Here is a 15,681-nt window from a genome sequence, read left to right as displayed (position 1 = left end):
AGCAAAGTCTACCCACCTTGCACTACAGGCTAATTCAAGTAACAACATATCTCTCATTTTTCATTCTGACCTCACTAGTTCTTGCTGCCAGTTAAGTCCCAAAGTACCAGTGAGGTGCCTTGCTGTCCCACAGCTAACCTGGAATTCGCTGCACCAGCCATATGGCAACATAGGGTTCAGGTGGAACTATTCGTTAGATGACCCAGCGTCTGTAGCCAGAGGTCTAGACTTCGGTGTATCTGTGTGTGTATTTCAAATTTTCATTCACACATTAGGATTATGATACTGTTGTACTTAGTTTCTTTTAGCCTTCTCTAGAGATGTATTTTGGATTGAGTAACCTACACCCTCCTGATATTCGTACCCCTGATTTACATCTCCTTATGGCCTATTTACATGTGCTTATTAATTCCTATTGTTTATATCTTATATATGTGCATATATGTGTGTTTGTGAAGTTTGAAATAAAAACGGAATAAGGGTACACAATAAAAAATGATTAGAGACTGTTTTTCTGGATAACTTAGCTAAGCTAATAATCAGTACAGTTATTTCCTTATATACCAATCCAGAAAATAAAAGAATAGAATGAGGAGAAACTAATGAGGAAGGTACTGCTTATTAATGGCCTATTATGTCCCAAGCATTGTGCTGTTGGAAATCCTCACAGCAATACTATAAGATTGGTATGTTGTCCCTACTCTACAAATAGGAAAAAAAAAAAAAAAAGGTTCAGGAAAAAGAAAAAGGTTCAGAAAAGTTAAATAACTAACAAGGTCACATAGCTAGAAAATTGTGGACTCAAACTCCAGTTTATTTAATTCAAAAGCAAAGTTTCTTTCTTTTTTATCTTTTCATTTCTCTTCTTTTCTTTCTCTTTCTTTCTTTCTTTCTTTCTTTCTTTTTTTCTGCTCTTTCAACTACAGTCTATGTTTCTCGAACTTCTGGTAAAGCTGTCCTAACAACAGCATGGTGTGAATGTACACAGAGTGTTCAGGGAACCTAGTAAAAAACATTTATACAGCACAAAATTTAAGACAACTGTTCTCTTGGAAATTCACATGAATTTTATTTTGCATTCTGTAATATAATTATGTACATTTTAATTAAAATAATGCTTTTTATCCTTAAGGGAAAAAAACTAAAAAACAATTTCTTTTTGCCAAAACATAATTGGTGTACCAGGTAGATGCACCCCAAGGCTTTCCAGTGGTTTTGGTATTCTCTTTGATACCTACTCATATACCCTTGGGATACTTGTATCCCAATATAAAAGTGCTGTGCCACACAAAGATGCTTTTTCACAACATCAATGGACTTCCCATTGAGTTTCTTCCTCTACACAAGTCAAAATGTCTTTCACATCTTTGACTCGTCCAGTTTTCTAACCTCCTAAGACTTCCCTACATGGTAGCTGAACATCCAACTTTCACCTGTTATTGGCTGATATAAAAAGCCAGCATCAGGGCACCTGGGTGGCTCAGTCAGTTAAGCATCTGACTCCTGGTTTTGGCTGAGGTCATGATCTCACAGTTCATGAGATTGAGCCCCACTTTGTGCTCTGTGCTTACAGAATGGAGCCTGCTTGGGATTCTCTCCCCCCCCCCCCCGCCGCCCCTCCCCTGCTTCCACTGTCTCTCTCCCTTAAAATAAATAAGGAAACCTAAAAAAACCCAGCATCCATCATCTCAGTAAAGTGCAGTGCTTATCTCATGTGACTGCAAAGCCTTTACTTAGGAACTCGCTTTGGATAGTCTGTACTTAACTGACTTCTTCTCTAAAAGTATCAGAGAACATGGTCCTTCTTTGGGGGCTGGCTCTTAAAGTACCTAATGTTTATAAGACAGTTGCTACAGAAGCTTCACTTAAAATAATGGTAGACATCCTGCTGCAACTGTTAACTATAAGCAGTAGATCTTACTATTTGTCTCTGAGAAGATGCCATGGGAGTTGAACAGGTAAGCATCCTTTTGTCTTAAGACTAACTAAACAAATGTTTAAAGGTGAATATTCATTTTGATGGTCTTCCTGTTATATTGTTTATGTTATTCATAAAATTCATTTCAGCATTTTATAAATACGTATTAAATGAATAAGAAAGGAATTGGAAAGTATTTTAGATGATGCTATATAAGCTGTAACTATCAGCATATACAAAGAACCATTGTGTCAAAAGACCAGAAAGTAGATCTCCCTGACCACCTGTTACTCTCTAGCTAGCACATGGCCTGGTTTATTTTCTTCATAACAATTATCACAATTTTAAACTATTTTGTTTATTGCCTTTCTTCCTTTCCATCCACCTCATACAAATATAAATTTCATGAGTAAATGTACGGGTATATATCTGTCCTTTTCAATTCTTGTATCTTCACTTTACCCCTTTCACTCTGTATGGTTCATAGTCAGTGTCCAGTAAATATTTGTTGAATTAATGAATCAATCAAAAGTAATGTCCTTCCTACCTCTGTTACTGTAAGAATGAAGCCTCTCCACTCTTCCCCACTTTCTGTGTTTTCTGTCTGAAGATGAAAACAAAAACATAAAGAAGAAAAGACATAAGTGTGAACATTAACACTTTTATTAACTTCAGGTAATTTTAGAATTTCGTATGATTGTTTCATAAGACTCCAAATGTGTAAGCTATCAAAACCCAGCAAGGTTGACAAAATGCATATCTTTCTATTGAAGCACGTTGTTTTAAAAAGTCAGTTGTAATTTTTAAAGCACTTTAAATTAGTTGAAAGGAAGAAACAATTCATTTTCCTTTTTGTTTAAGACAATGTATATGTTATGAAATTTCAAAACTATTCTCTTTTGTCAGAAGTATATAGCTTCAATCTATCTGCTTACCAAACAAGTAAAATCATACACATTTACTTTAAAAAAGTAAATGTTATTCACTTATTTCTGCAATGTGTTAATGGTTGATCCACCCCACTGGTATTTAATATTGACTGGCTTTAAGTTTGCAACCAGGTAAGACCAATATAGTTAGTCCTTAAAAACTTCCAATTCTTAGCTCTAAATCCTACTAATATAGCCAACATTTATTAAGTATTTATAAGGGGCAGCTACTGTTCTAAGTACTTCACACATTAAATGATTTAATCTTTATGGTAATTCTGCAAAAGGTACTTTAAGAAATTTTTATTTTATAGATTTGCTCATTTAACATATTTATTGAGTACCTTAAGGGCTAGGCACTATTCTAGGTACTGGTTCACATCAGAGAACAAAATACTAATCCTTGTTCTGGAATTTTGGATCTAGTTATGGAATAATATATCATAAGTAGAATAGTAAGTAAATATTGTAGCATCAGAAGGAAATAAATGGGAGAATAAAATATAGAGCAGGGTAAGAGACATTGAGAATGTCATTAGGGGCTAGGGGAGAGGAAAAGGGTTGCAATTTTAATAAAATGGTCCAGGTAGTCTCAGTAAGAGAGATACATCTGAGTAAAGACTTACTTGTGGATGAAGAAACCAAGGCATAAAGGAGTTAAGTAACTTGCCTACAATTACACAGCTGATGAATAAAACAGTCAGAATTCAACCCCAGACATACGATTCCAATCTGTGTTCTTTATCCACCATATCAGACTCATCTGGGAAGTTTGCTTAAAACAAAAAATCTGGGGCCCAGGGTTAGGGGTAGGGCCTAGATTTCCTAACAAGCGATTCCTAGTACAGTATTCCCCCTTATCTATGGGGATACATTCCAAGACCCCCAGTAGATGCCTGATATCGAAGATAGTACTAAACGCTACATATACTATGTTTTTCCTGTACATACATGCCTATGATAAAGTTTAAATTATAAATCAGACACAGAGATTAACAACAATAATGGAATAAAACAATTATCACAATATTCTTCAATAAAAGTTATGTGAATGTCGTCTTTTTCTCAAAATATCTTATTGTGCTGTACTCACCCTTCTTCCTGCAATGGTGCAAGATGATAAAATGCCTACACGATGAGATGAAGTGAGGTGAATGACGTAGGCCTTGTGGTGGAGTGTTAGGTTACTACTGACCTTTTGATAAGGTCAGAAGGAGGACCATGTGCTTCCAGGCTGCAGTTGACCATGGGTAACTGTAACCACTTTAAGCGGGGGAGGGGGACTACGGTACTGTAAAGATTCATGAGCAGTGCTTGCAAGGCCAACTCGAACAACTTCTTATTCAATTGCAACAATACGTTTAACACTGTAATTGTTGGTTGACTTTAACTGGCTCGCTTTGAATGTCAATTCAAGAAAAACTTTTTTTCTGTGGAAGTGCTAGCTGTACAGTGATGAATTTAACAAACAAATTTCTGCTCGTGTGGGGCTTAGAGTTTTATGAGATTAATACCATCTTTCACAAACGGTGTATATCTAATACACAGTTCTTTTCTGAATTTTTCTAATTGTAACAGTAATGTTCTTTATAGTTTTTTGTTTTCCTTTTCTAGCCCAGAATCCAGTCCGGGATCACACACTGCATGTAGCTGTCATACGCCACAGTTTCCATAATTGGACACAGGTGTCTGGCCTTCCTTTGGCTTTTCTCACAGTGATATTTTTGAAGATTATAGTACAGGCCAATTGCCTTGCAAAATATCTCTCGATTTGTGAAATGTGGGTTTGTCTAATTCGGTAGTTCCAAACATGTATCGTGTTGGACACGTCTCAGATTCATCTGGGAACTTGGTAAGTATCAACTCAAGAACAACTTCTTAAAAACACCAGGTGGGATCTCTGACTTTGCCAGAGGACAGAAGTGTATGGTTTCAATGTGCATGTATACTAAACAAGTGGACAGGCCCTTTCAAATCCCTATTTAGAAAACTGCAGTTTTTGGCAAGAGGCAAGAAATATGAACAAAGAATGAGACTTGGCAGGTCCTCTTACGATTCCTCTTTACCTCAGCCCAATGGGTTGTGAAGAGGCGAGTGCTATTTATAACAACTTGTTTCCAACTAATTGCGTCTCCTCACTCACCTTCAGTTGCACTTCCTCTTTTGGTAAAACAAGGGTGAATTTTGCGCAATTCTTTTCGGTTGAATTCTGGTCAGTAAGGCATGTGAGGTCTATTATGTCTAACTTGTCAACATACTGCAAAGATAAGGGAAATCTCATTAAATTGTTTCATGGGTAACATACATTAGTTCTAGAAAGGAGGAACATAACTGATTTGGACCTTGCATGAAATCCTGGCTCTCAACTGGGCATCGCAAGCCTTCCGAACTCAGAAGGCATTTGGAGATGTATTCTGTGATGGTGTGCTGGACCTGGCCCACATGACTTTGCAAAAGCTGATTTTTTCATTTTTAGGAAGTTTGCAAGCCAGTCACTAAACACAGCTGTTAAAAATTAAATTATATAAACATACAATTATATTAAAAACAAAGGTAACTAAAATTCAAAACTCATTATTTTCTAATTATATTACTACATTGTATTTGCTATGCCCTTGAGGTTATTTACATCCTCATTTCTGTTTGAGGGAAATACTGTCTAACAGTGTATTACCATACCTTTCTTCCCAATTCAGGAAAGTCACATTGATAGGTTAAAATCAGCTGTGGTGGGAGTATTTACACCTTGGAAATTGGTAAACCTTACAAATTAGGGCTTGATTTATTGTTTTGTTAATTGTCCTAGGAGCCAGCAATTTTTTTTCTGCAAAAGCTAGATAGCAAATGTCTCAGGCTTTGCAGACCACACAGAGTCTGTGTTGCAAATTCTTATTGTTTTCATACAACACTTTGAAAATGTAAAAAGCATTCTTAGCTCATAGACTGTACAAAATCAGGCCACTGGCTAGATTTGGGTCAAGGGCCACAGTTTGCTGGGCTCTGGGTAGCAAAGTGAGGGGTAAAATATTAATAAAGCAGATAAAATGTTAAAGTTTCTTGTGTCTGAAACTTTTTCATTGTGAACAGAACAAAAAAAATTGACAAAATATTGTCCCATGATTCAGAAATTATCATGTTGTTTAGCAAAGAACTTACCCATGTCATTATCAAAATAGGTGAAGTTCTAACATACATGATTATTGCTTTGCTTTCCTCTTATCATTAATGTAAACAAAAATATCAGTTGACATTCATATCAAATGTCACATTTAGTGACAAATTTATTAGGGAAACAGCAGATTGGAAGACAATTGCATTTGTCAAATCATGATTGAATTGCAATTTTAGTTGCCTGTGGATCCAAGTTCAGAAAGATCAATGAAAGTATCTGTGAGAATCAATTACCTATATAGAAACTATAATAAAAAATATTGTAGGGGCGCCTGGGTGGCTCAGTCAGTTAAATGTCTGACTTCGGCTCAGGTCATGATCTCACAGCCTGTAAGTTCGAGCCCCACATTGGGTTCTGTGCTGATAGCTTGGAGCCTGCTTCAGATTCTGTGTCTCCCTCTCTCTCTCCCTGTGCCTGCTTGTGCTCTGTCTCTCTCTCTCAAAAATAAACATTAAAAAAAATTTTTTTAAGAAAGAAAATATTTTTAAAAATTGTATATTTTATTTTTTCAACTTTGTGCTACACATTCTTTATATCAGTAATATTTATAATAAACTTGTATACATATATTCATACACATGATTTTTTCAAGAATGCTCTTCTTCAACATTTATCACATCACTGGTTATAAGGATCATATTAAGAAATTCCTCTCTTAGCCCAATACAATTAGAATATTTCTTCTGAACAACTGGTATATCTGGGCTAATCTGTATGCAGCTGGTCAGACCTGTTCTCTAGTGTGGGAAGATCAGATCCACCTCCAGTAAGTATAGTAGAGTTTTTATGGCATAATTTTTTTTTTCTGAATTAGCCTCATTCTTGACTTTTTTATTTTCCTCTGTTTTGCCCAATAGAACTTATTTTACTAGGTTCTGCTTTGTGTCCTTATTTTATTTTTCTGAATAAAGTAAGGCAGAAAAATAAGTAAGTAAATTTTTTTTCCAGACCTATTTCTATAATGATGAAGTTGTGGGTTCGTTTGGGTTGACCTATTTATTTTCAATGGACAAAGAGCAATTAAAAATGGACGGAAAGGTATAAGGGAAGCAGGACAGAATTAAAAAATTGCACAGAAATCTTTTTCTGATGGATTGTCTAGATTAAGCTAAGTAAACTTTGCTGAGACAAAGGAGGAAGCAATAGAGGAGGAAGTGGCCGAATTAGATAGAGTGCTGATCTATTGATTAGAAGAAAGGAAGTTTTATCTTTTTTTTTTTTTAATTGTAGGGTTGAAAAGAGCCTTAAAGGTCATCAGTCTAATCCAGCTGCCATCTGATGCTTGAATCTCCTCCACGGCATCCCTCCCTGTAGCCATCCTGTCTATGTTGGAATATCTCAAACAACATGGAACTTATGCCTCTATGCCATTCTGCCTGCTAGCAAGCTTTTCCTTGTATTAAGGCACAGTCGTTCCTCCAGTTAATTTCCATCCAATGGTCCTAGTCCTCTTTCTCTGTAATAACATGAAACGAATTCATTGACTCTTTCACATGACCTCCTGACAGTCTTTCAAATATGTCAAGGCAGCTTTAAATTCTTCCCTACTATAAGCTGAATTATCTCCACTTCTCACCTGTTCTATCTCTATGCTTTCTCCTGAGACTATCGCCCCCTCCCCAAATTTCCTAAAGTCTGCACCCTCTTTTAACAAAATGGGTAGATGGACAATTCTGCAGTATTTCATTGTAACAGTCTGTTCATGGCATAGTGGTTAAGAATGCTGGCTCAGGAGCAGGACCTGGATGGTACCCCTTTCATTAATTGTCTGATCTTGTACAACTTCTGAATCCCTAAACTTGACTACTCTCATCTATAAGTGGTGATTAAAATAGTATACCACTCAGAAGAGTTGTTATGAGAATTAGATGAGATAATGTATGTAAAATGCTTGAATGTGTGCTATGTGGCAGCTCATCTCTCAAGTCCTTACATTCATTATCTCGTCTAATCCTTTTGATAACCTCATGTAATGGGTGATTCTTTTTATCCTAATTTTAGGGATTTGGAAATGATGTTGGACAAGATCTTTTATTTGCTTCCCTGGGTTTCCTTTTATCCCTTTACCACACAGTGCTGTGCACAGGAGAGGGACCTGTGGGGACAACATCAAGGGCCCCTTTATTCCCATTGGGTTGGACCCTAGTTAACACTGGCAGGAGATCAGAAGCCTGAGGAGAGTGAGGTATTTTTGCAATTGCTTCCTCAGTCAAAGATCTTACTCCTCTCAATGCAGTCATCTTCATACACTTCTGTTCACTTTTCTCCCACTTTTTTTTTTTTTTTAAATTCTGGGCATCAAAGTAGGGAACTGTTCCTAGCCTCAGAGTTCTATTCTAGCCTTTGTAGTTTTCCTATATCCTGTCCACTGCTTTGAATATAGCATCTTCATTAAGCTCTCTTCAAAAATGCCCAATCTGAGGGGCTCCTGGCTGGCTTGATCAGTAGGGCACGAACTCCTGATCTCGGTTGGGGGCATATGTAAGTTCGAGCCCCACGTTGGGTTTAGAGATTACTTAAAAATAAAATCTTAAAAAAAAAAATGCCCAATTTGAGATGTCATCTGTTTCCTACCAGTTTCCTGTCTGATATACTGACACAGACAGGTTAGGTAACTAGCCCAAGACCCACAGTTCACAGTGGCAGGAGACAGGATAACAAGCCAGGCAGTCTGCCTGAAGACCAGGCGGCAGTCACTAAGCTGTACTCACTAAGCTGTACTGCCTCATGCCAGGTAGCAAGTGAGCAATAACTATTCACTCACCCACTATGTATACTGTACAAGGGTTAGACCAGGGTCTCTCATAGTCTCACTGACATCAGTAGGAAGTTGGAAGGCACAACAGAGGGACTCATTTTATTAAAATTTATTATGGCATTTGAAAACACCTCCATATGAATCTTACCTGTCCAGAACTCTGGTGAAAGTCATCATTTTAAGTTTGTTTTTGTTTGTTTGTTTTTACATGTTCTTATTTTCTTTCAATCTTTTATTTAAATTCTCATTAGTTAACATATAGTGTAATATTGGAATAGAATTTAGTGATTCGTCACTTACATGTAACACCCAGTGCTCAACACATTTTGTTTGTTTGTTTTTTAAATGATTTCTGGTTAATTTACCACTAATGGCACTAAAATACCTGCAAGGTGGAATACATCACAAAGGCTGTTTTTTCTGTCTCTGTCATTAAATCTGGGCATGTAATAATGATGTTCCAAGAACTGTGGGCTACTGCATCCATGGTACAAAATGTTTGTATTTAAACAAGTTACTAGATCATAAAATCTCCTACAGGTATAGCATTCCATGGTAGGCAAACATTTGACACTAAAACGCTACATTTTATTTGTGGGAAAAATGAAATACACAGTTTTTGATCTTTGTGGAAAAATTGAAATATAAATCAAGTATTTGATAGGGGCGCCTGGGTGGCTCAGTTGGTTGAGTGTCCGACTTGGGCTCAGGTCATGATCTCACAGTTCGTGGGTTCGAGCCCCACATCCGGCTCTGCTGACAGCTCAGAGCCTGGAGCCTGCTTCAGATTCTGTGTCTCCCTCTCTCTCTGCCCCTCCCCTGCTCACGCTCTGTCTCTCAAAAATAAATAAATGTAAAAATAAAAAAAATTAAAAATAAATTATTTGAAATTAATACTAATAAATAAATCTCAGAATCTCTTTATTCTCATGCTTAAGCTCTTAGAAGTCTCTTTAGCAGGTTATGTTTTCGTCTCCCTAGAAAAATTAAATTGTGACATATTTTATGTTATGAGGCTTTGGGGATCATCTAGTTTCTTTCGGATAATAACTGCATGATACAGCCAGATAAAAAACTGGGGAAATTAAGGCTACCCCTTGGCATTAAGCAAGTTGTATCTTGTTACCTAGCTAAAATTTTCACTTTTCAACTAAGTTTCTACCATTGGGATCAGAAAGAAAAAAATGCAAAACTAAAGACACAAGTTTATATCTTCTTCGTAGGTGCCCTGGAAACTTTACCATAGGTCTTATATCTGATAGTATCCACAGATATCAATGTTCTTATTTGAATTGGTTTTACTAGAATATCTTTACTCTTGAGAGACAGAAAACCCCAAATGAATAAAACTATATAACATGTCTATATTGGAAAAAATTGAACGAGTCAAATGTGTTTAACTACTTACTGTTGGACTTTTTTTGTCAGAATAAAAAAAAAGTGTAGTTCCTCTCAACTCTGTCCAGTAATGTTTATACTCCTGTGGGAAAGAAATTAAAAGCATTATTTCATTGGTATACATTCAACTGTTTTCTTGTTACCACTTTTCTTTGTAACTCCCTTAATTGCTGTTTGATATAGGTTTCTTCTCTACCCTGAGATAAATCACCTAACTTATGGCTTAATTTTACATTTAACTCCTTTTTTTAAAGTTCATTCATTCATTCATTCATTCAGAGAGCAAGGGGCAGCAGAGAGAGAGGGAGAGAGAGAAAACTCCAAGCAGGCTCTGCACTGTTAGCACAGAGCCCAACGTAGGACTTGAACTCACAAACCCTGAGATCGTGACCTGAGCTGAAACCAAGAGTCGGACTCTTAAGCGACTGAGCCACCCGGGCTCCCCTTTACATCTAGGTCTTGATTAAATCTTTCACAAATTTATTTTAGCATAAGGTGTGAGGTAAGGATGTAATTTGATTTGTGTTTAAATAGGTCATTTTTCAAAACTTTCCCCATTGATTTAAGACACTTGACTTTTTATGTAGGCATCAGTGGAAGCCTGCACCTGTAAGAGGAGCCATTTAGGGGTCAAGATAGGACAAGCATTAAATATCTAGATTCCAGGACAATTGAAAGGATTGAATAAATTGGCATATGTAAAGCACTTAGCAGAGTACATGGCTTATAGTGTGGGTCCTATAAATAGTGTATGTTTATATAAATAAAAGGCAATGGAATAGTTCATAATCATAAAAATAGTTTAACATCAAAGCTAAACATTGAAGTCTGAATTTCATTCATTATTGCTACATTCACATTATTATGGGTTTTATAGAAATACAACTTTTTAGGTTTAAAAAATTTAATAACCTAGTTTCATTTCACTCAAGTGAAAGTTATTTAAATAAGGGGAATTTACATTCTGTGAAGACTGGCTGTATTACAAAAGAATGACATGGGGGTTTCGGGAATAAAATCCTTCCAAGTGTAAATACTTACCTTCATACCCAGCTCTTTCCAAAAGTATGTTTTTAAAAATTCCAGTTTTATAGACATGTTAATCATTCCTTTAGAGTTTAATAAGCTCAATGTTTATGACATGCTGGATTATCTTGACTTATATTGAGGATTAATGTAAGACAATTACATGATTTTTTTCTTATGCTTATAAATGTGAAGACACTTTTATGTATTATGGCATTTTGTGTCTCTTTAATACTGACATACCATTTATCCTTTCTTAGCCCATCAAACTGTTTCTCACCTCTTCAGAAATGATATACTTCTTTTCTCAAATAATGGAAACTCTATAACCCATCTTGTTTTTATTTGTCTTGGTTCCCACGAAGCTCAAGATTAAATTCATTTTGAATTACAACAATCATCTTTCTCATGTTCTTAGTAGAACTATTTTATCCCTTTTTCTTCATGGCTGATAAAGTGCTATATTAGTTAGCTTTTGTTGTGTAACAAGCCACCCTCAAACTTAGTGGACTAAAATAGCAAATGTTTGCTATTTCCCATTATTCTGTGGCTGGATGATCGTTCTTTGGATATACTTCACTGTGGCTGGTCTAGGGGTGGCCTCATACACTTGCTTGGGGTCCTAGCTGGGAATGCAGAACTGAAATATGTTTTGGTCTTTGTCCCCCATTTCCTGGCACAGAGATCCTAAAACCCTTCAAATTTCCTGAATGGTAGGACTGTTTTTGTTACTAGTAATGAGTCACTTTACGTAAGTTTATACTACAGTTTATACTAACGAGATGACTTAGGATGGAATCCCTGGATAGCTTCAAGATAGGTCTGGTGGCTAAAAGGACAACTGATTACTGGGTTGGAACTTTCAGCCCTACCCACCAACCTCTAGGAAAAATGGGGGATGGGCTGGGAGATTTAAGTTTCATAAAAATTCTTGAACAATGTGATTTGATAAAATTCCTAATTGGTGAACACATTCACATGTTGAGAGGTTGGTACAGCCAAACTCAGTACGGACAGAAGCATGTGTGCTTGGGGCCCTTCCAGATCTTGCCCTATGGACCTCTTGATCTGCCTGTTCATTTGTATCTTTTACCAGAAAATGTAAGTAACGTGGCATCCTGAGTTCTGTGAGCCAGTCTGATAAATTATAAAGTCTTCAGAGGGAATCATGGCAGCTTTTGATTTATAGTGAGTTGGTCAGAAGTATAGGAGGTCTGGGACTTTCAGTTGGTGACTGAAGTGGAGGGCAGTCTTGTGGGACTGTGCCCTTAACTAAGTGGTGGGGTCTGCACTACATCTGGATAGGTAGTGTCAGAATTCAGCTGAATTGTTGAACAGCCAGATGGTGTCCAGAGAGTCAGAGAATTGGTTGTTGGTGTTGGAAAACACTCTACTGAGAAAACCAGAGTCTCACTCCACAGGGTCTTGTCTCCAGTCAGGTAAGCCTATATTTGTTCACATGCTGGCAGAAGGATTCCCAGGAGCAAGAGAAGGCAAACCTAATGTGTGAGGTTTCTAATTTTCTCCCTTTGTCACATTTACCGAAGCATGACCTAGTCCAGATTTCAAGGGGTAGAAAAATAAAGTCAATCTCTTCATGAAAGACCAGAGAAGTCACATTTCAAAGGGGGAATGCATACAGTGAGGCTTGAACAAATTGGTAGTATTACTGTAGCAATCTACTTCAGGGGCAGAGTTGGAATGTGGGACAAGTTTCTTTGTCCAACCCTGTGGTCTTTCCAGTCCATCCTACCTCCTAATTGAGAGCTGGCTATAATGTTACATAAGGAACCTGCTGATACCTCCTGAGCTAAGAACAAATTAACATAGAAAAGACCAACTCAAAGGGGCATAGGATTGAAGAATCAGCCAATGTGTTATTGGCATTGTGATAGCATTTACCTGGTTTCTCTGCCACCTTCTTATGCCCTCCAATCTATCCTGCACAGTACAGCCAGAGTGAATTAAGAGGCAACATGTTCAACTTAGCCCCTTTCTATCCTCTCTCTGCTCAGCGTATTAGGAGAGAGTAGGTGTTCTTTTTCTGGTCCTGCCATGTGGTAAAGGGCCTCCAGGAGGGGTAGGCTTGTGGCTTTTAAACTGAGTTAGTGAGTGACTCAAGGTAGCTCAAGCCTACCTAAATCTGGTATAAAGTGTTATTAGCATTGTTTTGGCCATAAATCTAAACTACATAGCGATAGATTTTATTAATGATAAAAGTACCTAATTGATCTGTGTGGGATTCCTCTGTCTTAATTTTTAATTGGTTTCAAAATTGGGAGACAGAAAAAAATTCCAACAAATGCATATAAAAACGTATAGAGCAGGGGAAGAGGGATTAACTGCTAATGGGATTTGTTTTTAGCAGGATGAAAATGTTCTAGAACTAGATAGTGGTGATGTTGAACAACTTTCTGAATATATTAAAAGCACTGAAGTATGATGATGATGATGATGATGATGATGATGGTAATGACCATTGTTTTTCCTGTGTGAGAGTGTACTGCTAGGGGGCCAAGAATAGAGGTAGAAACCAGCCTCCTGCTATTGCCTTATAGAGTTGTTCAAGATTGAATGGAATAATACTGTGTGTAAAGCACACGGGACCTGGGACATAGCAAGTGGACCATAAATGTTAGCCACTTAAAAAAAAAAGCATTACCTCATCACTCACATTATTAACAGGTACTTTGCATTTTTCATTATTCATATGTTACTTTTTGAGGATGGAGATTTGTATGTGTGTGTGACAGTGGTGGCATCCAAAAATCTCCAAAATAGATCTCCTTCAATGGGATTATGTATGAGAAGGGGAGGATATCTTGTGAACCAGAGTAATGAAACCCATCGCCATTCACATATACTATGAAAGGGTGCCTTCATGTTGTCTTCAGTAGAGAAATATAAAACTGCATTGAGAAATTTGGCTTGAAAAGTTGTCAATATATACTGTCTCCATAATCAGGCAGATGTTCTATAAAAACCATGAAAGTGTCTAGCCACTCTGTTGAAAAGTACTTGGATTTTCTCAAGTTTGACTTCTGGTTAATAAAACAATTTGATTTGGGGGGACTTTTTTTTTTAATCATATCTCTCTTTTTAAGCCTTTCACATCCCGTTCTACTGGTAAGCCTCTGCCATCAAGTCGAAGCTACACTATAATTTGGAACTAGGAGGGGAGTGAGGGAGAGAGGGAAGATCAGCATGCAGGCAAATTGGTTAGAGAACTTGATGACAGGGTGTGTGGTTTTACTGGAGTATGGCATCTAAGATCAAGTTCAAACTGGAGATTCTATGATTCTTGGATGAAAAGTAAGCAAGAGAAAACTCTGAAATCAAAGTGTACCACTCTCTTCGTCTTCCAAATTAGATTTATGGGTATTAACCTGCCATATGATAGGAAAACTAAAATCCCTCATTGCCAAAGCTTATTGAGTTCCTTCTATACATACAGGTGACATCCATCTATGCTCCTAAGAAAAATTACAGAGGTGGTTCAGTCAGGAGAGAATGATATGAACTGGGTAGAATTAATCAGGGAAAAATAAGAGTTTTACTGATAAACAGACATACAGATTCATGGAAAGGATTAAGGAGGGCTTATTAAGGGTGGGGCGGGGGGAAGAAGCAAGAACAAAGGTAGTGAGCTAAGAATAAAGGCAGCCCGGAGGAAAGGTAAGATTACAAATAACGATAGGCCCTGTGAACTTCAACCACAGCCACAAGCCTAAGAATAGATCAAACTTATATTCAGTACGCAGAGACCAGTGGGTCACAGTCTTGATTGAGTTTCGGATAAGCTCTTATAAATACACCAGTATAATTCTAAATGAACTAGTGGTGAGGACTAGTCAGAGATATGTTATTTTGACACTGATATGGTGACCACATTCTTATGTTCAAGTTAATAAAAAGACATATTATACATATTGTTTTTAAGGCATATCACAGATTGAAGAAACTATGAAATGTTGCCTGAGTTCTATCTCCGATTTTTTTATTAATTTTTTTTAATGTTTATTTATTTTTGAGAGAGAGAGAGAGCACAAGCAGGGAGGGCAGAGGGGGAGACACAGAATCTGAGGCAGGCTCCAGGCTCTGAGTTGTCAGCACAGAGCCTCATGTGGGGCTTGAGCTCATGAACCACGAGATCATAATCTGAGCCGAAGTCTGACGCTTAATCGACTGAGCCACCCAGGCATACCTCTATCTTAATTTCAAACAGTTCCAGAAAAATGAGAATTTTCCCCATTTGCAAAAACTGTGTTTTCATTGGCATCCTGTTGTGGCATTTAATAGTGCTTATTATCAAATAAATCTTCCTGATCAGTCCAAAATTCTCGTGCTGTGGTTTAAGTAAGTCCACATTATCTTTTTCATGAAGATTATGTATTTTTAATGGATTCTTGACCTGGGATCCATGGACTTTCTGGAATTGCATTTAAAATGGTACATGTTGGTACCTTTTCCTAGGGGCAAA

At 37.1% G+C, this 15,681-nt stretch overlaps 1 protein-coding gene across 2 annotated transcripts in view; it reads right to left on the bottom strand.

The window, feature by feature from the left end:
• Positions 1–15,681, bottom strand: part of STAP1 (signal transducing adaptor family member 1) — a 45,312-nt gene that overhangs the window by 23,220 nt on the left and 6,411 nt on the right. For both annotated transcript variants that reach the window (XM_049630554.1, XM_049630553.1), the window contains exons 3-5: positions 10,186–10,257; positions 4,991–5,104; positions 2,466–2,522 (exon numbers count right to left, since the gene is read on the bottom strand). In XM_049630554.1, coding sequence (XP_049486511.1) covers positions 2,466–2,522; positions 4,991–5,104; positions 10,186–10,257 — 243 coding nt within the window. The remainder of the gene's footprint in view (positions 1–2,465; positions 2,523–4,990; positions 5,105–10,185; positions 10,258–15,681) is intronic.

This window comes from Panthera uncia, chromosome B1 (assembly GCF_023721935.1).
Source record: "Panthera uncia isolate 11264 chromosome B1, Puncia_PCG_1.0, whole genome shotgun sequence".
NCBI classification, from domain to species: domain Eukaryota; kingdom Metazoa; phylum Chordata; class Mammalia; order Carnivora; family Felidae; genus Panthera; species Panthera uncia.
Note: the sequence above shows the minus strand (reverse complement) of the source record. Positions and strands in the feature narration are given on the sequence as shown.